The following is a 22,147-nucleotide window of genomic DNA, read 5'->3' on the forward strand; positions in this document are numbered from 1 at the left end:
CGTGTCTACCAAAATGGAAAGCGGGGAGAGAAACCCAGAGATGGCTGTTTTATAGTATGTTCTCACCCTCGCCAACTCATCTACAACTTCAAGTGCAGGTACTACCTAAACTACAGATGTTAGTTCCAAACAGCTCATGTGTAGAGGCACTGAAACTCTGAAGGCCAATATGTCATTTATGCAAAACTATGCTCTAAAAAGCATAAGCATGTGAAAGGATAAAGGAGATACCAGAGGGACTAAAGGCGAGCACTACTGGGGAAGCCAAGTCTAGGACTGAGCAGGAGAAGGTGGTAGAAAGACAAGAGATGTGGAGGTGTCTGGCCTGGCGTGGTCGCTCACACCTGTAATCCCAGCACTTTGGGAGGCCAAGGCAGGTGGATCATGAGGTCAGAAATTGGAGACCAGCCTGGCCAACACAGAGAAATCCTGTCTCTACTTAAGTACAAAAATTAGCTGGGCGTGGTAATGCTCATCTGTAATCCCAGCTGCTTGGGAGGTTGAGGCAGGAGAATTGCTTGAACCTGGGGGACGGAGATTGCAGTGAGCTGAGATCACACCACCGCACTCCAGCCTGGGCGACAGAGCAAGACTCCATCTCAAAAAAAAAGAGAGAGAGAGAGAGAGAGATGTGGAGGTGTCATAGCGTGTGCAAAGAACAGAGAGGGAGGCTAGGAGGAGGCATCAGAAGAGGGGGTGGAAGGAAGAGAGAAGAGAAGGAAAAGCATGAGAGTAGAAGGATGGGAAGGAAAGCAAAGAAGGAAAATAAGCGAGGGGAGGTTGAAAAAGGACACACTTTTCCTATGTCTCTAGGTTTCCCCTAAAAGAATTACCCTGGGGGATAGAAATCATAACATGGGCATTAGAGTTTTGCTCACCTCCTTTCCAAGGATCAGCAGCAGAGATTAAAACATAGGAAACAAGACACAAATAGAATGAGGTTAAGAAAACATTATTCAGATAAACCAGACAGAAAGGAGAAGAATATACTGAAGTCAGAAGGAAGACAGAAGAAAGAGGAGTGATAGGGTTGGCCAAAACAGGACCCCACCAGCAGGAAGCAGAAGCCTCCACCCAAAGCTGAAACTAGTGTCGTGTTGCCAGGAAATCCAGAGAACATTAGTTAAGGAGGAACGGAGATCCAAAACAAAGATGGTGCCCGCATTTGAGGGTGGTGTTATTAAGACTGAGAGGACTGAAACCAGGAGACAAAAAACACAGCAGTACAAATGAAGGGGAAAGACACAGCGTGGTCCTTGTGAAACTAAGACACTTCAGGCATGCGACCAGCGCTCCCGCCACCAAAAATCACCTTTCGTTGTCAAAATGTTTGTAGCTAATATTCATGTTTGTGTTTGTTCATTGTTTAATAAGCATTTGTCCACCTGCCATGGAGTTATTGTCCATTGTAATAAATCTATAAGAACAGAATCCATAGACTTTATTCTTCTCAAACAGGGGACTCATGACGGTTATCAGTCACATGCTGGTATTTGATGAGTGATTTTTGATGGAGATAGCAGATCTGTTGGTGGTGAAAATGGTGTTAGCCCACAATGTAAATCAGAATGGTGTTGCTGACTATAATGATGGCACTGAGAGTGGGCATGGTGACGAGGGGGCAGGTGATCACAGTGGTGGTACAGAAGGCAACAAATATGGAATTCTGTTCACAGTGGGGAGCATGGAAACTATCATGATGGTAGTTACAATGAGCAAGATGATCTTTGCCGTGGTAAGTCACCACTTACACAACTACACTATGGAGAGGTGTGTGTGTGTGTGTATGTGTGGTGTATATGAGAGAGAGAGAAGAAGGGTGGAGGGAAAGAGAGAGAGACCACCCACAGTTCACCCATGGTTAAAGTAGAGTACCATCTGCCACAGGACCTTCCCGAAGAGGCATCACAGATGGTCAAGGTCAATAGCCACTCCTTTCCTCTAAAACTGCTATGTTGCCCAGGCTGGTCTCAAACTTCTGACCTCAAGAGATCCTTCCACTTCTCCCCCAACAAAGTGTTGGGATTACAGGTGTCAGCCACTGTGCCTGGCCTCTGGGTAGATTTTTAAATTATGTATAGGCTACCCTGGATTTTAAAAAAAACTACCTCAAACATCATCTAAACTGTGTGGCTGTCAACCCAGATGTGCATCAGAACCTCCTGCGGATTTTTTGCCTAACACCGATGAGAACTTCATTCCATACCAACCAAGTAGGTCAAATTCCCAGAGATGGGACGCTGGCATGAACATTGTGAAAACACTTACCAGGTGAGGTTAATCAAGTCACCTGATTAAGAACCTTCTGATTTACAGAAGAGATAAGTGAAACCCACCACCACACAATATTTAGTGGCGGAATCATAACCAGAATCTCCACAGCAAATTTGGTGCTGTTTCCCCTGCACGCTGCTGATGCAGTCAGCATGGCTTGCGGCCTTCTCTCATTACTCTGTTCACTAAAGAAGTGTCTGACTGTACTAGGACCCTGAGAAAAGAGAGAAAGGAGGTGAAACAGAAAAATGAAGAACACGGACAGGGACAATGTGTTGCTTCTTGTGGAGCAAACCCAGCCAGTGCTCTGAGGTGGGAGGATCTCTCTCCCCACCCCAACTCTTCCCCGTTCCCCCCACATCATGGGTCGCTGGGGAGGCAAGTGTGATTTCAATTCCACAAAACCCACATCCCACCTGGCCCTATTCCCAAACTATCTGCATCCATCCGGCCCTCAGGAGGCCCACAACCCAGGAGAAACATGCTCATACTTTCTTGGTAGGAACTTTGATCTTCAAGAATTCTGCCTCTCTGGCCAGCACCTGCCACGGGGCGTGTATCCGGACAAAGATGGATCCCTGGCTTTTATTCTGCAAGGTACAAAGGAAGAACAAATGGAAACACTTGTAAGTACATAGCTTAAATTCCTGGTTCTCCAACTGTTCCACACAAGAAGCCCAACCCATTGTTCTTCAGTGTCTCATTTTCGTTCTCTTTAAAATTCACCAGGGACCAGTCCCTTCCCACCTGTACCCCGTTCATCAGTCTATTCCAAAAACGCTCTCATCGAAAACAGTAGGATAGCGTTCCCAAAGTGTGGCCCCTGGAAGTTTGGTAGCTTCAGAGGAAAAAAAAAGAACAAGTTAAAACAATTTTGAAACAGATTTGAAATATAAGCAATCATGATTTTCACGGAAATCTCGTTACACTCTTAATAACACATGGCTGGTTTTCCTCTGCTCACATTCAGTGAATAGCCTGCAACTTGACTCCATTCACACATTTTTAGTGTTTATTGTTCAAGTCTGTATTTTTGTTCTACTATCATGCTGTTATAGCCCCAAACCACAAAAGTGATCTACTAGAGCCTAGAAGTAATACTGTAAATCATGATGACAATGGTACGATGCAAAATAATATCATAAACAGGGCTCCTACATGAATACAGAACATGAATCTATGTCTCAGAATAAGTGATTGTGTTGTGTGCTGATTTCTCTCAAAAAATGAAAAATAAGGACAGAAAATGCAGTGATGAGTATTTGAAAGTCAGGTTTTATTGACCCAGCAATTCATCTGGCCTTGTCACCATGTCTGTTACAAATAGGTGTCAGATTATGAGAGGAAGGCACCTCATCTTCAAATAAACACTCACTTTTTTTTCAGAACAAGCACACACAGGGGAAAAACTCTTTACTTTCTGACATGAATTTAATTAATTTTGTCACTAAAAAACTAAAGAGGACCAAAACCAAGTAGGAAAAACTGGCAAGTCTCATTATTGGTGAGAAGTTTCTAAAACTACCTGCAAAATTAAGCACAAGTGTTGTGTTTAAACTCCTTCACTGTGTTCAGAGAGAAAGAACAAGCTGATAGCACAATCCTTCATTAAGTACGCCCTCTGATCTTGGTTTAGTGTTGAAGACTATACAGAAAATCTTCAACTCACAGGCTCTGACTGTCTGCGTTTTCAGTTTGCCTGGCAGAGAGATAGATGGCAAATAGAAGACTACTTCCCACACTGAAGAACACTGTCTATGGAGGTGCTCACATGTGTTTTTGAAATGACGAACAAAATAAAAAGATATTTTATGGCACTCATTAATGCAAGTGAAACTATCTCTATTATTTTTCAATGGCAGCTCCAAAACATGTTCAGTAATTCAAACGTCCAGAACCAAACCTCACTTTGAGAAAGAAAGCTCATGACTTACAGGGCAGAAAAATGAAGAATAAACCAAGATTTCACAAGGAGATTGGACTATGGTACAAAAGGCTTGGATAGTCTAGAGTTTGAAAATACTGAAAATAACAATCACCACAATGCATATTTATTGAGTGTGTATTATGTGCCAGAACTGAGTTAGGTGATCACGTGCGTTAGCCCACACAATATTCGCAACTATGCTGTAAGGCCAGTACTACCACCACTATCTCTATTCTACAGTTGAGGAAACCAAGGCAGGGAACATGTAAATGATTTGCCCAAAGTTACACAGATAGTGCAATAAAAATAGTTTTCAGACATGACACAATCACTCGGGATAATTAAGAAACACACCCAAGGACTGTAACACAACACAAAGTCATGCGTTTAGGCTAAAATCAAATCCAAGGGTCGATAAGGAACCTATGTGGTAGCCCTAAGATGAAACCTTCCCAATCCCAAGTGTGACATTGTTCTGACAAAATACCGAAAGTGGCCTTCAGTGAGCAATCTCCCCAGTTTTATCTTTGGTTATGCAGGACTACTGGACAGAATCATCAATCACTTGCTGCTACTTCTAACTGTAATTTAAGCTTTTCCAATTAAGTGAAAATAAGGGGAAAGAAAAGAAACCATCTGTGAAGCTGACCTGCAAGCCCAGCTCTCCGTCAAGGCCCCAGAAATTATGTTTTTGGTGAAAGATGGCAAACAGCATCATCCCTCTCTCTAAGAGGAGATCATGACTATTATGAACGTTAACATATTACCCTTTGTCTTTATTTTCAAATTGTGATGAATGCAGTTTTAACTTTCTTTAGGGTTGGTTGCTCAAGTATGTAACAAATATCCATTAAGTGGGTGCAGATGTTCAAAGTTTGAGGTAGGGTTGGGAGGGCAAGGGTCAAATTCCAAGACCTTGGTGGCAGACTGCTAGCTGTCCCCTGACAGCTGTTCTCATGTTCTTCATTTTTAACAGAGCACATAGCCGTCCAGCATTAAGACCACATCTCCCTCACGATTAGGTGTTTCCATAAACAATACTTCTGGCCAATGTCATGCGGTGGAAGTATCTGGTAACCTTCTTCAAAAACAGCAAGTAGGTGCTTTTTGCCCCTTCGTTTTCTTTCATCCCTTAACCTGCTGCCTGGAAGATGGACACAGACATTTTAGACCTTAAGGTTAAAGTCCGGGCTAGAAACAGCGAAGTGTCAAGAAAGAAACTGAGTCTGGCTCTAGGGAGTATCATAGCAGCCCTGGGCTGCCTGTAGATTTTTATGTGAAAGATAGAATTTTACCTTGTTTCTCCACGGTGATTTTAGAGGCTCTATCAATTGCAGCCTAATCTTACACTAAGCAATGCAAAATCGTTTCCCAGTATGGGGTTGTTGGCTTCCTCCAGCAAAGCACGCATCTCCACTATCCTCAACAGGAACTCGTTTTAAATGAAAACAAAAGCAGGAATGCAGTTTTGTGGATCTAGTCATGCTCCTTTCATGGTATGCAATATTGTTACCTTCTCATAAAAAGGAAAAGATACCCACCAATGTGAAAAATTAGCTGGTGTGACTGGCCGTGTCTCCAAAGAAAAAAATAAGTCCTTGAAAGCTAGGGAGCACAACCATCACCGAATGCATCGCCCAGGAATCTAAACCTGAAGGTTAACATGTATTAACTTAAAAAAAAATTTCCCTTGTCCCCTAGGCCACTCTGACATCCATTCAGCCCTGCTTGTGGGTGGAGGTTCTTGTAGGCATAGTAGGGGAGTAGAAGAGCTTGGAGCTTCCAAGTCGGACAGAATAAGATCTGAATCCTTAGTTATTGTGAATAGTCCTGCAATAAACATGAGGGTGCAGGTATTCCCTTGATATACTGATTTCTTTTCCTTTGGATGCATACCCAGGAATGGGATTGCTAGGGCATGTGCCAGTTCCATTTTTCGTTTTTGAGGGACCTCCATTCTGCTTTCCATAGTCGCTATATCAATTTACATTCCCACCAGCAACACCTGAGAGTTCCCTTTCACTGCATTCTTTCCAGCCTTTATTTTTTTGTCTTTTTTATAATAGCCATTCTAACTGGGGTGAGATGATATCTCATTGTGATTCTGACTTGCATTCCTCGACGATTAGTGATGTTAAGCATTTTTTTCATACACCTATTGTCCATTTCTATGTCTTCTTTTGTGAAGTGTCTATTTAGATGCTTTGCCCAGTTTTTAATTAGATTATTTGTTGAATCAACCTAAATGTCCATAAGAGAGGAATGGATGTTATATATATGCACTGGAATCATATTCAGCCATAAAAGGAATGATATCCTATTATTCATAGCAACATGGATGAGCCTGGAGGACATCATGTTATGTGAAATAGGCCAGACATAGAAAGACAAACACCACATGTTCTCACTCGTATGTGGAAACTAAAGAATATTTGAGCTTATGGAAGTAAAGCATAGAATTGTGATTATTAGGGGCTGGGGAAAATGTGGGGAGGGGAGGATGGGGAGAGGTTGGTTAATGGATCCAAAGTTAAGCTAGATGGGAGGAATACCTTCTAGTGTTCTGCAGAACTGCAGGGTGAATAGGATTAATATTATTGTATGTTTCCAAAAAGAAGAGAGGATTGTGAATGTTTACAACACAAAGAAATTCTATGTTAGGGGTGACAGATATGCTAACTACTCTGATTTAATCATTACACATTGCATACATGTATCAAAATATCACTCTGTATCCCATAAGTATGTACAGTTATATCAACTAAAAATAAAAGGAGAAATTATATTTGTGACAGCATTATTCCTAATAGCAGAATACTGAAAACAACCAAAATAAATTATGGAACAAGATGAGAAAGGGAACAAAAACTATCGAGGTTTTTGTATAGCTTCCCTCATAGTTTAGCGATTCAGATAGAATCAGTATTTCCTACTAATTCTAGAATCTTCACCACCTGAAAATAAAGGGAGACCTATGTCTCAATTATTAAGGAAAAAAATGATTTGCCTCCGGAATTTTGCAGCTGTGGGAGCTTAGGCAAGTCACTTAACCAAATGAGCCTCACTTTCTTTATCCGAATAAGGAGCATGAAAAATGTTGCATGGCTGTTGTGAGAATTGCAGATGAAGTAGGTGAAGCCGTGCTAGTGTTCCTGAAATGTGGAGAAAAGTCAGGCATTACTATAGCAATTAGCTCTACCCCAGTAAAATGACTGCTTCTTGACTGCAGGACAGCAACTGAAACTTCTTTTGTATTCTTCAAGCACCTACCAGGAGGCTGCACACACAGCAGGTCCTCACTGGGGAAAACCAGTTCCCGTTAGATTAAAATTGTGAATGAGTAATCCTGGTTCCTTTATTGCCTTGCACTTTTAAAATCATCTACAAGATTTTCAAAATATCCCACATGTCCTGAAGGAAATCACGGGTTCAAAATACAATGCACCTCCAGAATTTGGGGACAAGGTCAGAAAATATAACTTGCTGAAATCGACAGGAAACTTAACACAACATTAAGAGATCAGCCATCAGAGGATATAACCCATCCCTAAAGAAGATGTTATAAATAAGTAATCAATATGACTGGAGGGGCTCCCAAATCCCAACAGGCAACTAAAACTTCAGTTCATGTAAAATGAGCTGTAACACATAATTTGGTCCTTGTCATCAGAGAAGGGAGAACCAGGGCACAGATATTTCTGTAGGAAGGCCCAGGCCTGTCAGTCTAAGGCAGGTAATTTTTCCAGGGGCAAGAAATGTGAAATATATAACAGAGCAGGAAATGTCTCTAACTCAGTTGAAATGTCTCAAAAACCTATGCAATCCTTTCACTGTGACTCCATTTTCACAAAGCCCTACAAACCCTGCTTCTCTAGTTCTTGGTATCAGGGAGAGTTACCCAAAGACGGTGTGAGTACTGTGGCCAAAGGAAACGAATACTCCTCAGTCAGAGCCTGACTTCTGAGTTTACTGGTCTCTCTCTCTCTCTTCCCCGCCCCCCCCGCAACACAGGGTCTTGCTTTGTCTCCCAGGCTGGAGTGCAATGGCACAACCTTGGCTCACTGCAACTGCCTCCCGGGCTCAAACAATCCTCCCACCTCAGCCTCCCGAGAAGCTCAGACTACAGGTGTGCGCCACCATACCCAGCTAATTTTTAAACATTTTTTTTAGAGATGGGGTTTTGCCATTTTTCCCCAGGCTGGTCTCAAATTCTTGGACTCAAGTGATCCACCTCCCTTGGCCTCCCAAAGTGCCAGAATTACAGGCATGAGTCACCACATCTGACCTGTCCATTTCTTTTAACTCATGATGTCCACTGGTTTCCCAGACTTGTCCTCAACTAAGTAAACTGGTAGAGAACTGAGCTCACAAAGAGGCTAAGTCAGGTCCCAGCTTGAACCTGTGCCTCACCCAGTCTGCTGACGTCTCGCTCCCTCCCTACCCCCCTTCCTCTCTAAAGTTAACTCAACAGCAAGCCTGATGATTTGCACATGGTCTAAGGTACCAGCCCCTCTCACCCTCCTCCCCAGGCTCCAGCACCCAGCCCTTCTCACTGTCATCTGACTGTTCCACCAGCTTGCCACCCTGGAGCCTCCTCACACTCTATCCCTCCATTGCAAAGCTCTCATCATCCCCCATCCCACCCAACTCCTGTTCGGGTCTCAGCTTAAAAATTCCTTCCTCAGGGAGGCTCTTCCTGAGCCGTGGATTACACTCGGTCCCTTCCTCTTGCTTGTACAATTCCTTGTCTTTCTCCTTCATAGCATGGACCCACTATCACAGTCATTGTGTCGTTAGGCATCTCATACCCTTCTTCTCTGCTAGACCTGTCGCTCCATGAGGACAAAGAATGAGTCTGTCTTGTTGTTTGCTTTGTCCTCAGCAGCCACCACAGTACCTGACATATAGTAAGTGCTCAGTAAATATTTCTGGCAACTTCAGTACACATATACTGTTTTCCTAGTGGATTCCATTTGGATCCTGTGACCGATTTCTAAAAATTGGCTACCACGACCCAAAGAGTAACTGGTGACCTTTGGCCAACAGAATTTAAATCTAATTCAGTTTTGAGAAAATAATTCAATTACCCTTAAGTATCAATTTTGAATGTTTCTCTCATATTGACAGCTAAAGTTACTCAAGTTTCCACCTGAGCAGGAACTATCTAAAGATTGTGGAGGGCCTCTCCATCCTCTTGGTAGCCCCAGGTGCTCACTGCATTTGCAGACCGCTGTTCCCTTTCCTAGAGGCCAAAGGAATTGACACAGCCTCACTCATGCTCACAAAACACAACCTGAACTGGATATATCTGAAACTTTTCTGTCTCATAGGCTTCTGGGGGTGTTGTAGCATTAAGGAGAAGAATCAGGAATATTCTGGAAAATAGACAAGGCTTCAAATGTCAGTCTTTGATGTCTTCACTCAGCAAGCATTTGACTGCCATGGTGCCAGTCACCACCCCATGCTGACAGTTCAAGGCAGGGCCAGCTTAAGGACACAGAGGAATTTGAGAATGGTGAACTGATTTGGCCACAGGACTCTAGAGATGGAAACACCTCCAAGCGCACCGAACATATCTTTCTCGAGTAACAGAGGAAGGCCTGCAGCCCAAGAGGCCGCGCTTCATGAGCAGAGACACGCAGCTAATTACCAGCAGACCCAGGTCTCCTGGCACCAGCATTCATCCCACCCTGCCATCCCTCAGGGCTGCCAACCATCCACGGCAGTCCTGCAGCCCCTCCCTTCACAAGAAATTAGGGAGGCAGGAGAAGGAGGAATTGGCTAGGGAGTGAGGGAAAGAAGGGGCTGTCACCCCCAGCCACCTCTCTCCAGCACTCCAGGCCCCTAGCAGGGACTGCAGGCCATGCTCCCAGTGAAGTTATCCTCATTGTTTATGTCTCGTTGTGATCCAAAGCTTGCATGTGGATAAACAAGACCACGTCCTCTCTCTAGAGAGACAAGAGTGAGCGGGAGGCAGCCCCAGCCAAACACTGGAAACTGATACTCCTCAGGCCTCCTTCCCCACAGCCCTGCCAAGCCACCTCCATGCTGACCCAAGGGGCCTGAGTGTACTCTGGTCCCGGGCCCTGCTGTGAGGCGAGAACATCAGCTGCAGCACATGGAGGCCTGGGAATGGCGCTGTGAGGAAGGGTGGGGGGATGAGCCTAGAGGTGATGGAGGGGCAGAGAGGAGACAGACTCCCTCGGACTCCCCTAAGGCATCACCAGCGCCCCAATCCCGCCTGCTGGGCGCCCCACACTCTCAGATCATCACGATTGAAGCTCACGCAGCTGGAGGGCAGCAGTGCTGAGACGGTGGCCAGGGCAGCCACCGCCACCGGCAAACGAGGAGGGGGAGGTGTAGCCTTGAGACAGAGGGCTTTTGAAATAAGAGCAGGAATTCATCTGAGACAGGCCTCCCATCTGTTCCATTTGAGGAACACCATACCTGTGTCGTCGTGAAGACCAAAGCCTTAACTGCCCTTTGGCTCTCAAGAACGTCCAGCCTCTGATCGGAGGCAGGCTCTGCCTGGTCCTCCTGAGACACAGTGATTTGGGATTAAGCACAGGGAAGAACTTCCTGCCTAGGGAAGGAAAGATGGAAATTTGCTCTCCTGGGAGCTCCTGGATGAGAGCACTGGAATCTCCTCTCCAACCCTGTCCTGCATAGGCCAAGGTGAAGGTGGCCACTAATCAGCAGAGGCAGAAGACAGAGCCAAGTGCCCACCAAGCCCCATCCCAGAGACCGACCAAGACCAGCAGCAGGACCCTTCCTTCTTATGGAAAAGACTTCACCTGGTTCCCAACCAACGACCGGGGACAACCCAGGGTCCCATGGACATGAAAACTCAGCCACTTTTGTCATATTTCTGGGTGCCAACCTGGGCAGACACCCCGAAGGGGTGATCTCTAGACCTATCACCACAGTCTCCACTCTGTGTATCACACATCATTGCACTCCAGCCAGAGGCAGCCCAGGAACAACTCCTCAGAGCCCAAGTGAAGAGGAAGCAGTGAGGGGAGCCCAGGGAGACTGAGGAGTCAAACCCTCTGATAGGGTCTGACTCTGTCCCCACCCAAATCTCATCTTGAATCGTAGCTCTCATAATTCCCACGTGCTGCGGGAGGGACCTGGTGGGAGGTAACTGAATCCTGGGAGCGGTTCCCCCATACTGTTCTCATGGCAGTGAATAAGCTCACAGATCTGATGGTTTTATAAGGGAAAACCCCTTTCTTTCTTTCTTTTCTTTTTTTTTTTTTTTTTTTTTTTTTTGAGACAAAATTTCACTCTTGTTGCCCAGGCTGGAGTGCAATGGTGCAATCTTGGCTCACTGCAACCTCCACCTCCCAGGTTCAAGCAATCCTCCTGCCTCAGCCTCCTGAGTAGCTGGGATTACAAGCACCCACCACCACACCCAGCTAATTTTTCGTATTTTTGTTTTTTAGTAGAGACAGTGAGGGGAAACCCCTTTCATTCGGTTCTCAATTCTCTCTTGTCCGCTGCCATGTAAACACATGCCTTTCACCTTCCACCATGATTGTGAGGCCTTCCCAGCCACGTGGAACTGAGAGTCCATTAAACCTCTTTTTCTTTATAAATTACCCAGTCTCTGATAATGTCTTTTTTAGCAGCATGAGAACAGACTAATACACCCTCCAATATATCAAGGGTGAAAGAACCTCCTCTTCACTCAACTCCTGAGCTGCAGAGGCCCCGAAAGGCAGCATGGCACCTTGAAAGACCCAAACTATGGGGAGTGAGCAACAGAGTGTGACTAAGGCTTCTCTGGGCGTGATGCTACTTCAGAAATCCTACAGGTGGAAGAACTGTGGAACAATCCTCACCATGTAAGATAGGCCCCAGGAAGGCCATGGGTTCTGGAGCCTGAGGACCAGGGCTTGGACCCCAGCTCTGTCACTTACCGGCTGCACCATTTCCAACAAGCCACCAAAGTTCTCTGGGATCGACAGGCAATGTTAAAATAATTGTAATAATTAATAATACCACTTGGAGGACAGAAGGATAGACTTGACAAAAGGATCTGTGGAAATGTTTGGGAGTGGCAGTTCTGTTCCTTATCTTGATTACAGACAGTTTTGGTTTCACAGTGATGGTTTTGTACATATGTCAAAACTCAACAGATTGGATACTTTAAATATGTGCAGTTTATTGTACATCAGTTATACCTCAAAAAGGTTAGAGGGAAAAGATATGCAAAAATGTAAAACAATGCAACACTTCTTGTACCTTTGTTTTAAAAAATCATTATTTTTATTATAATGTTTTATGTTAAATAAACATTATTTACTTAACAATATGTTACATATTTGTTAGCTTTTAATTAATAATAAGTATTCAAAAGTGAATAATGATTTCATGGCATTTCAGAATCAAATGAGGTTGTACATATGAAGGTATTTTGTAAACTATGAAGTGTCTACAAAAGGATTTTTCAAAGAGCAAGTGCAGGGATAGGCATTGTGAAATCTCTGCCTTGGTACTCAAAGCACAGGGCATACCCATGTCCCTCGGGCCAAAAAACACGTGTCCTTGACCCCTATGGGAATCCCACCATGCTTCTTGGATCCCACATAAGAAAAATCATAGCTGAGCCCACCAAGGCAAGAGCGCCTGGCATGTAACTGAACACCACCAAGTGAGGTTGAAGATAAAAGTGAACATTTCTCTTGGGAGTTTGCAATGCTCAAAGGTAACAGGCTGAAAGTAGCCAGATGCAACATTTCTACCAAAAATGAGAGAATGACAATCCATAAGTCCCGAAGATGTTGGCAGAAAGAACAGGGCCTCTCCCAAAACTCAGGGAGGCCAGTAGGCTGGTGTCTGGGCTTCCAGCACACAGAACCAGCCCAAACAGGGGATCCTGGATGAACTGTGAGGAAAGATCCAAGGAAAACGCTGCTCTTTCCTGTTCATCACAGTGAAATTGTTCTGGACAGTCACCATCCTGCAAGTGGAATCAGATGCTGTGGATCCGAACTCTCGGCAACGGGTGTGCCTCTCCCTCGCCCCCACCGGGACACGGAGAGCACTTCAGTGCCTGAGGAATGGAAGGCAAGAGAGCAATGGGCAAAGGGGTGCCCTAGCTAGTCATTAGTAGATACTCAGACCACAGATGATCAGTAGGTCCTGGCTGGCCTGGAACAGTCCCTGTTTATTCCTCCTGCCTCATCATCCCATCAAGTTTAGGATTTTAGCATTCTCAAAAATGTCCCAGCCTAGACAAGTAAATAACAGGGTCACCCTGTGAGCACCACTACATTTAATAGCCATCAAACCTTTGAGCAAGAATGCCCAGTATCCCCTTCCTGTCTCTCATTTATTTGGCCCATGTGAAAAAATATCCCACTCAGAAAGAAGCATTCCCAGGCATTTAAAAGCTGGTCATACTACCTCTCAAAGTATCCCTATCTCTTCCCTATCTCTAATGTCTCTCCTGACTTAAAATTTGCATGATTCCTTGATTTTGCTACTTTTCTTTCAACCTCAAGACACCTCTCTAAATCCTTTATGTTATCAGTAATTAACTCCCCTCCTCCTCAAGGATGCACCCCTGCCTTCTCTTAGCAGTGACTCATCTCTCCCTTAAAGAATCTCTACACTATTTTCCTACGATTCAATCATGCCAACAAAGTTCAATTCAACAAGTATTTATTGGGCAGCGACTGTGTGCTTACCAATGTGCTAAGAGTTACATGCTAAGAGTTACGGCATATAAAAGAAATATAAACCATCATGCCATCACACCATCATGTTATCACAACCACATGCATTCACAACATCATTCCATCACACCAGCATGTCACCACACCATGTCATCACATCATCATGCCATCACACCAGCATGTCACCACACCATGTCATCACATCATCATGCCATCACACCAGCATGCATTCACACCATCATGCCACCACACCATAATGCCACACCATCCTGCCACCACAACATGCCATCACACCATCATGCGTTTACACATCATGCATTCAAACCATCATGCCATCACCTCACCATACATTCACACCATCATGCCATCACACCATCACACCATCACGCATTCACACCATCATGAATTTACACCATCATGCTACCACACCATGTCATCACACCATCATGTATTCACATCATGATACATTCACATCATGCCATCACACCATCATGCATTCACACCATCATGTCATCACACCATCAAGCATTCACACCATCATCCATTCACACCATCATGCAATCACACCATCATGCCACCACAGCATCATGCCACCACACCATCAGGCCATCACACCATTATGCATTCACACCATCACGCCACCATACCATCATGCCATCACACCATTTTCATTCTCTTTGGAAACCAGATAAATGATATATAATATCTGAGACAGATAACAATGGGGCAATTAACGTCCAAAGGGACAGGATGACTACGAATGACCATTTGTTTGTCATCTTCCCTTTCACTCATCAATGGTTGCCAAGTTTTGCTCTGACAGAAATACCCCTACTAGAGCTCAGTCATATGTTTTTAGCAGAATTGATCCCACCCCAAATCCAGGGTATGCCCAATTAGTTTGAGCCAATCAGCATATCCAACCCTCTGCTACAATGACTCCTTCTGGAATATGCTTGTAATGTGGTCAAAACCAGTAAGATGTGAATGACGGCCAGGGTTTCTAGGGAAAGCAGTTTTCTCTTTCTGTCAGACTCTGGGGGATAACAGCGGCCATCAATTCACTCCATAAAGGGAAGTCCTGGGTTAGTGAGGGGGATCAGTGAAAAAATAAAAGATGAAGTGGACCCTGCAGACGGTTGAGCAGAAAGATAGAGAAAGTGGTTGTCTTTAGGGACATCATGGGAGCTGAGGGATCACGCCTCACCAGATCTGCTTATGGGCTTCCTGATCACCTGAGATTATAAATTCCCTTTGTTGTTGGAGCTGGTTTGAGTTGGATGTTCCGCCAATGTGGCCAAGCATTCTCACTGATATAAGAAACCACTGGAAAGAGCTGACTCTGGGCTAAAGGAGCCAGAGGGTGTGTTGTGGAGGAGAGGGAGCTTGAGCTGTACTTTTTGACCACTGCATGATGAGAAGTGCACATGCCGTTGTGAGCAGTGTGGAAGAGAAGAAATGGATGAACATAGGTGCAGAGAGGAATGTGCAGCATGTGGAGACCAGCCGGCCTGAAACCGAGTGGAGCCTGGGGATCCAGAGGGCTGAGACTAGACTGGCCTGTGCTGGCTGTACTGCCCACTATGCTGCTGCTGCCAATGCACCTCGCAACAGTGACCTTCACAAATCAACCCCATACTTTCACCCAGGTTTATCACATTTTCTACAAGATGAAAAATGATGAGAGAGTCCGCCTAGTCAAGGAAAAGGAACCCTTAAGAAAATGCCTTCCTCCCTTCCCAGTGGAGCTCAAATTAGAAACGTCTTCCCATTCTCCAGTGAGACCAACAAATACAAGTGATAGCAGGGAGTGTCCATCTGCTCTGGGGTTGGTCTAGGCTGTGATCTAATAGAATGAAGGAACAAGCTTCCCATGTGGCACAGATCCAGGCTGTGACCTTCAGAAGGGGCAATTTTCTAAAGACAAGCTCTGGCCTTCTTTCTAGCGGCCATTCATCCTTCATAACAGAGATCTTACATAAAGAAGCAGTGTAGACTTTGAACATGTACAAAGAAGCTATAAAATCTTCTACAACATTGTTCACAAGCTTTCTTCAGCTAAAGAACTCTTTCTTCAAATATTTCAAGGAGCTACCTGGTTGTGTCCCAGAGAACTACAGTCCCACTTGCTCACCCCCAACTTGGGCTCTGAGTGGTTTCTGTGGCACTTGCATGCAAACCCCAAGAACTATAGTCCTTAGAAATGGATGACGTTTTTGACTGTCACAATGACAGGGAAACATCACTCATATTTAATGGACGAAGTGAGAGACACCAAACACGCTTCGATGTACTAGAAAGTCCTAGGAAAAAATAACCTTCTTGGAATATACAGTGCTCCACTGAGACTTCCCTAGGGCTCAGGGAAGTGAAGTTGAAAATTACTGTGCTGCCCTGCACATCTGTCCGACCTGACACAGAAGGCAGGATTAGCAATTATCACACAAGTCCCATGGCCCTGACTCCACCAGACTCAGCCTTGAGAGATATTAAGGTAGAGCTTAAAGAACTTGAATTATGAATAAAGCCTCTTGAATTAGCTAAAATCTAGATCTAGGATCTGATACTGATGAACTAATCAGGGACACAGAAAAAGACCTATCACTATAATGAAAAAAAAAAAAAAACAGTGGATTTGATTACTTTGTGAGCTTCCAAAAATATCCAGATCAGCCCAGCTGCCAAGAGCACTATGAAAATAATCCATTGAGAGTAAAAGGATGGTTACCAGAGGCTGGGAAGGATAGTAGGGGAGTGGGCGGGAAGTGGGAATGGTTAATGAGTACAAAATCAAAATAGAAAAAATAAGACGTAGTATTCAATAGCACAATGGGTAACTATAGTCAATAATAATTTAATTGTATATTTTAAAATAACTAAAAGAGTACAGCCAGATTGGATTGTTTGTTACACAAAGGATAAATGTTTGAAGGGACAGATACCCCATTGTCCACAATGTGATTATTATGAAGTACATGCCTGTATCAGGGTATCTAATGTACACCATTAATATATACACATACTACGTACCCACAAAAATCAAAATCATTTTTAAAATAAAGAAAAATAATAATCCATTAGCTTAGAGTGTTCTGGAGGCCAGAGGATGAAGGTCATATGGGTGCACTAAAGGAAGAGCTCAGAGAGACCCCACTGAAAATCCCAGCTCTGCCACTTACTCCCTGTGTGACACTGATACGTAACATGATCTCTCTGAGTCTCAGTCTCCTTTCTGATCAAGCAGAAAAAGAAGAATCTGGAAGCAATAGTGACCTCATAGAGTGCTTGTGAATATCAGCAATAATGTAAGAAAGACACCTAGCACAATGTCTGGCACATAGAAGGTGCTCAATGCTAATAATAATTAGATTCTGCAGATGGTGTCTGCTGGCCAGAAGAATTTGAATTAAGGGGGTTTGTACAATTGAGTTTCCAGCCTCCTCCCTTTTTTCCTAGAAAAAGCTGGCTCCTGGGGCATTTTCTCCCCCTCTATGAGGCAAAAGCCCAGTCTGGATCGTGTCCTCTCTACACAGCCCAAACATGCTTTTCCACAGCCATGACCCGGCGTGCACACCACATGGAACCAGTCCTGCCTGAGACCGCAGGTCTGGAAGAAAAGGGGTCATCAGCCCTGCTAATTAAATCTGCAGATGATAACAAACTGGGCGGCTCTGCAAACAGCACCAGAGAGGACGGGGATATAAATGAGAAGGGACCTGGGGAGTTTACAAAATATGGGACAGGAAATCACAAAATGAGATTCAATGCAGAAGAATGCAAGGATCTCCAACTGGGGGGAATAATCAGAAACACAGACCCTGGAGGGGAAGGGAAAGCTGGAAAAAGGCAGAGGTGATGAGGGCTTGGAGCGGATGGAAGACAGGTGGCAAATGAGAGAATGGGCGCAAGAGGCGAGCAGCAAGTAGGGGTCGAGAAGCCTGGAGGGAAGTCCAAATGGAAACCATGGGTCCCATCCAGTGGGGCCGTTCGCACTCTCCAAGGCTCACTTCCAAAGGCCATCCTCCGCTCCAGCACCAGCCCAAGTCACACCTCCTCCAAGAAGCCTTTCTGGACTCCCACAGTGAGCCCTACCAGTCTCCCCGCTCATTACTCTTCTGTGAGCCCTACCAGTCTCCCTGCTCATTACTCTTCTGTGCTCGGCCGGGCCACGTTTGACCATGGGCATCACTCCACATCTGACTCTTTTATCTCCAACCAAACTCTCAGCTCCAGGGGAACAAGGATCCAGCCCTGTGGCTCACTGTGCTCCTTCCCACATCCAACTCAGAGCAAAGCCGGGGGTAAATCTTCAATAAAAATGAGGGTGGCATCATCTCCAATAACATGACAAAGAAAAGAATTTCCCACTCCAACCCCTGCTGGGTCAAAATTCTGTCTGAGGTCTCTCTGTCCTTCTCTCTAGGCCCTCAGCCCTATCCCGATGCCTCCTGTGTGGCATCCCTGAGTCAATTGCTTGTTTAACCCTTGCTCAGGCCAGAACACAAACCAGAGATCGCTCAGGGGCCAGGGGGAAAGAAGACAAATCACAAGTAGAGGGGAAACGATGAGGTGGATGTGTCCCCCATGTGACGGGGACTGTCCTCACATAGCCATGGTGCTGACAGTGCTTTCTGAAAGACAACAGTGGCTTCCCCGAGGCACCTGCCCCCATTCAGCTGACAACTTCATAATCAATAATCATGGTAAAAATAATCAGGAGAATAAGGTATAACTCCTTCTCAGGAAACTTGAGTAAGGCTTACCTGGCCCTAGGAAGACACATAACTGCTGCCTCGAGCCACGGTGAAATCCAGCTCCTCTGAAGAAAGGCAAGAGCCCTCCCCCATGCCATCAGCCCAAGAATACTGGCACTCTCACTAAACATGTGTGTCTTAGGAGATGAAGAGAGCAAGTACCAAAAACTTGTTTTGACACTCAGCCCATCATGGCACCAGGGACAACAGAGGGGAAAGTAAAACGCCAAATGTGCAGAGCAATCCATCTGCAGAGAAGCCTGGGGAGGAAGGTGTCTTTAGGGTACCTGCTGTGCATGGCAGGTTCATTACATCCCAAGCCGACAGGGTTCTGATCCTTCTGAGAGGCGTCTGGAGAAAGGAAGCCCACAGTGTTTCCTGCTCGTCTGGACCCACGCCCTTCCAGAGGTGCTTTCCCCCAGTCCAGGGCAGTAGGGGAGACACAGAGACCCGGTCCTGGTGCCAGCTCTGCCACTTCTCATCTTTGGCACCTTAGCAACGTCACACCTGAGCCACCCCAGGGCTCTGCCTTCTCCTTCCTTATACAACGACAGCATTGAACTGTGAAGGTCCCCTCCTACTGAAGATCCTGTGACTTCAAGAAGGGCAGGAATTCTCTCAGCACCTTAGCATGAAGAACTAGCCTTAATCATTCTACTGCAAATGTACTTTGATGGGCTGCAAAGCTCCAGCCTCCTGGGAGAACCCAGATGTGAGCTAGAGCACAGAGTCACCGAGATTTCCACCATCTAAATAGAACTGTATCTCTTCTTGTCTTCTTTCCCTAAAGGTCCCCCCACTCTTCTCGTATTCTAAAACTTGAAGAGATCAAAGGTCCTACTCAGGGTGAGGTACCTCCCTGCTGAAAGAGAAATGCAGCACATCCCAGCTGCTGAATGCCAGTATTTACTGAAGTTTGGTACTTGCTATCTTAAACAAGGTAGCCACAGGCAGTGGTGCACGTGATGCACTGCACAAAGGTGCTATTTCAAGGGCGCACCACCAAAGAGAAGATAGTTTATATTCAATAGCATATTTACTATGATCGTTTTCTGGAAGATGGCAAAGTGTTTTGATCTAACAGAATCAGTATATTAAGTAATTTCAAAAAAATTTTTTATTAAAAAAGCAACTTGAGGAAGGGAGGCCTTTTTCTAATTGGTATAAAGTCACCACATGGACTTGCCATGGCCCCAATCTTTAGCCTGGATGGTAACTCACAGGAAAATGGCCAGAGAGAGATGCGAGCACTTAATGGCCTCTCTATTGCCCCAAAGCAAAACCTACAGTCAAGAATGGAATCTACAAAAGTCACCCACATAGGTTGTAAATGACACATAAGCCCAAGCAGAATCCCTCCTGGGGATATTTATATTTTTTAAAGGTCAAATAAAAGAATAATTTCTTAAAGACTGGGTCCTTATTTTGCTCATCACTAAGTCCCAAGCACTTGGAAACCTAACACAGTGTCCAAGTGTCCAGAGGACATTCTATACCTAGAATAGAGTACGCACTCTAAACCAGGGGTTCCCAAACTGGTAGCAGTCTGAGGCCTGTTAGGAACCGGGCCGCACAGCAGGAGGTGAATGGCAGGGGAGCAAGCATCCCCACATGAGCACCACCTCCTGTTGGATCAGCAGCAGTGTTATAACTCGCAGGAGCACTGACCCTATTGTGAACCGTGCATGCGAGCGATCTTGGCTGCACGCTCCTTATGAGAATTTAATGCCTGATGCTCTGAGGTAGAAGTTTCGTCCCGAAACCATCCCCCCACCCACCAGTCCGTGGAACAATTGTCTTCCATGAAACCAGTCCCTGGTGCCAAAAAGGTTGGGGACCACTGCTCCAAACGGTTTCATGGAATAAGCAAAACCAACGGAAACAATCTCTGTTGTTTTCGCTTATGTCAGAAACCCACTGGTGGGGAGTGCAACCATCCACGTCTCCTAAACTCATAGCCCAGAAAGAGACCCCCTGTGGTTGCGCTGGAAAGTCCAGCTCGTCCTACTCAGAACCCTTCCCAGGCCTTCCCACAGGACCTGCTCAGGAAAGCTGCATGAATGTTTCTGAGACCAGAGAAAACTGGAAATGCACAATCTTCTAACTTCTTTTTACTTATCCTACAACCGACAGAATCAGAGAAGCAGTCCAGAAACTAGCTCTAGATGTCAGCCAGCTCTTAATGGAGCCAGGTAAACAAGACAGGAGCAAAATGCATTTTCCATTGTCCTTCTTCCCTCTCATGACCCCCAGCTTTTTCCCAGAACTCTCCATAGGAGCGTCCGCCTGCCTCTGACCTCACTCTGATGGGTCTATGTCCTGGGCGTCCAGAGAGCAAGTACCAAAAACTCATTCTCATCCTGGCTTACCTGTCACTCAACCCACATCCTTTCCAGGTAAAGAAGTCCTTGGGGCCGGGCGCGGTGGCTCAAGCCTGTAATCCCAGCACTTTTGGAGGCCAAGACGGGCGGATCATGAGGTCAGGAGATCGAGACCATCCTGGCTAACACGGTGAAACCCCGTCTCTACTAAAAAATACAAAAAAAAAACTAGCCGGGCGAGGTGGCGGGCGCCTGTAGTCCCAGCTACTCGGGAGGCTGAGACAGGAGAATGGCGTGAACCTGGGAGGCGGAGCTTGCAGTGAGCCGAGATCGCGCCACTGCACTCCAGCCTGGGCAACAGAGCGAGACTCCGTCTTAAAAAAGAAAAAAAGAAGACCTTGGGGTGGCCTCAAGGAGCTCATAGTCTAACCCAGGGTCTCTCACTCGGGGACTATCACATGGCTGTTTTTCAATCTATGATGAGCAACCCTTTTAAGGTACTGGAGGTTGATGAATATCTGACCCCACACAGCTCTACTGTGACAAGGGCTTCGAAGGCTTCATCTCAAACCAGTGACTAACAGCAGATATCAGGCCCACTAGGAGGTTCAGGGCCCTTTCTGAAGTGCCTCAAATCATGCCGCCTACATGCTGTTTGCACAACTTTGTGAATATACTAAAAACCACTCAATTCTACATTGTAGAAGAGTGCACTTAACAGTATTAAAAAGTACATTTTAATTTTTTTTAATACGCTACCTGGACCTCCATTTCAGCCCACAAAGAGGGCCAGTCCTACTAGGGGTCTAGAAAATCTTTCTAAATAATCCTTTTTCTAGGGAAAAGATGTGCCCATGGTTCTGGGAGGAGGCATCGTGTAATGCAAAGGAATGGACTCTGGAACCTGTCAGACCTCCAAGTTCCTATCTGTGTTACTTAGGTAGTTATTTAACCAGGCTGAGCCCTGGTCCAGCGGCAGGAAAAATAACACCTTTCACGGGACCATTGTGAAGATCCAGTGTGCAGAGATGTGGGAAACACCGCTCCCTGGTGTGTATGTGGCAGGTGCACATATATGTTAGTTTCCTTCAGCAATAGGGAACCGTTTGCACTGGAGGCTCTCTTTGTTTCAACATTTGGTAACCCGAGCTGGATAGCACTCCATCCTTATTTGCAAAGCTACTGTCA

The 22,147-nt window shown here is 45.4% G+C and overlaps 1 protein-coding gene across 4 annotated transcripts in view; it reads right to left on the minus strand.

The window, feature by feature from the left end:
* The window catches only part of ANO2 (anoctamin 2), a 383,296-nt gene that overhangs the window by 292,833 nt on the left and 68,316 nt on the right, over positions 1–22,147 (minus strand). For 3 of the 4 annotated variants that reach the window (XM_045364578.2, XM_074006133.1, XM_074006134.1), the window contains exon 4: positions 2,766–2,864. In XM_045364578.2, coding sequence (XP_045220513.2) covers positions 2,766–2,864 — 99 coding nt within the window. Of the gene's footprint in view, positions 1–878; positions 1,301–2,765; positions 2,865–22,147 lie in introns of those variants that run through there. The other variant, XM_074006135.1, reaches the window with a different exon arrangement.

This window comes from Macaca fascicularis, chromosome 11 (genome assembly GCF_037993035.2).
Source record: "Macaca fascicularis isolate 582-1 chromosome 11, T2T-MFA8v1.1".
Lineage (NCBI taxonomy): Eukaryota > Metazoa > Chordata > Mammalia > Primates > Cercopithecidae > Macaca > Macaca fascicularis.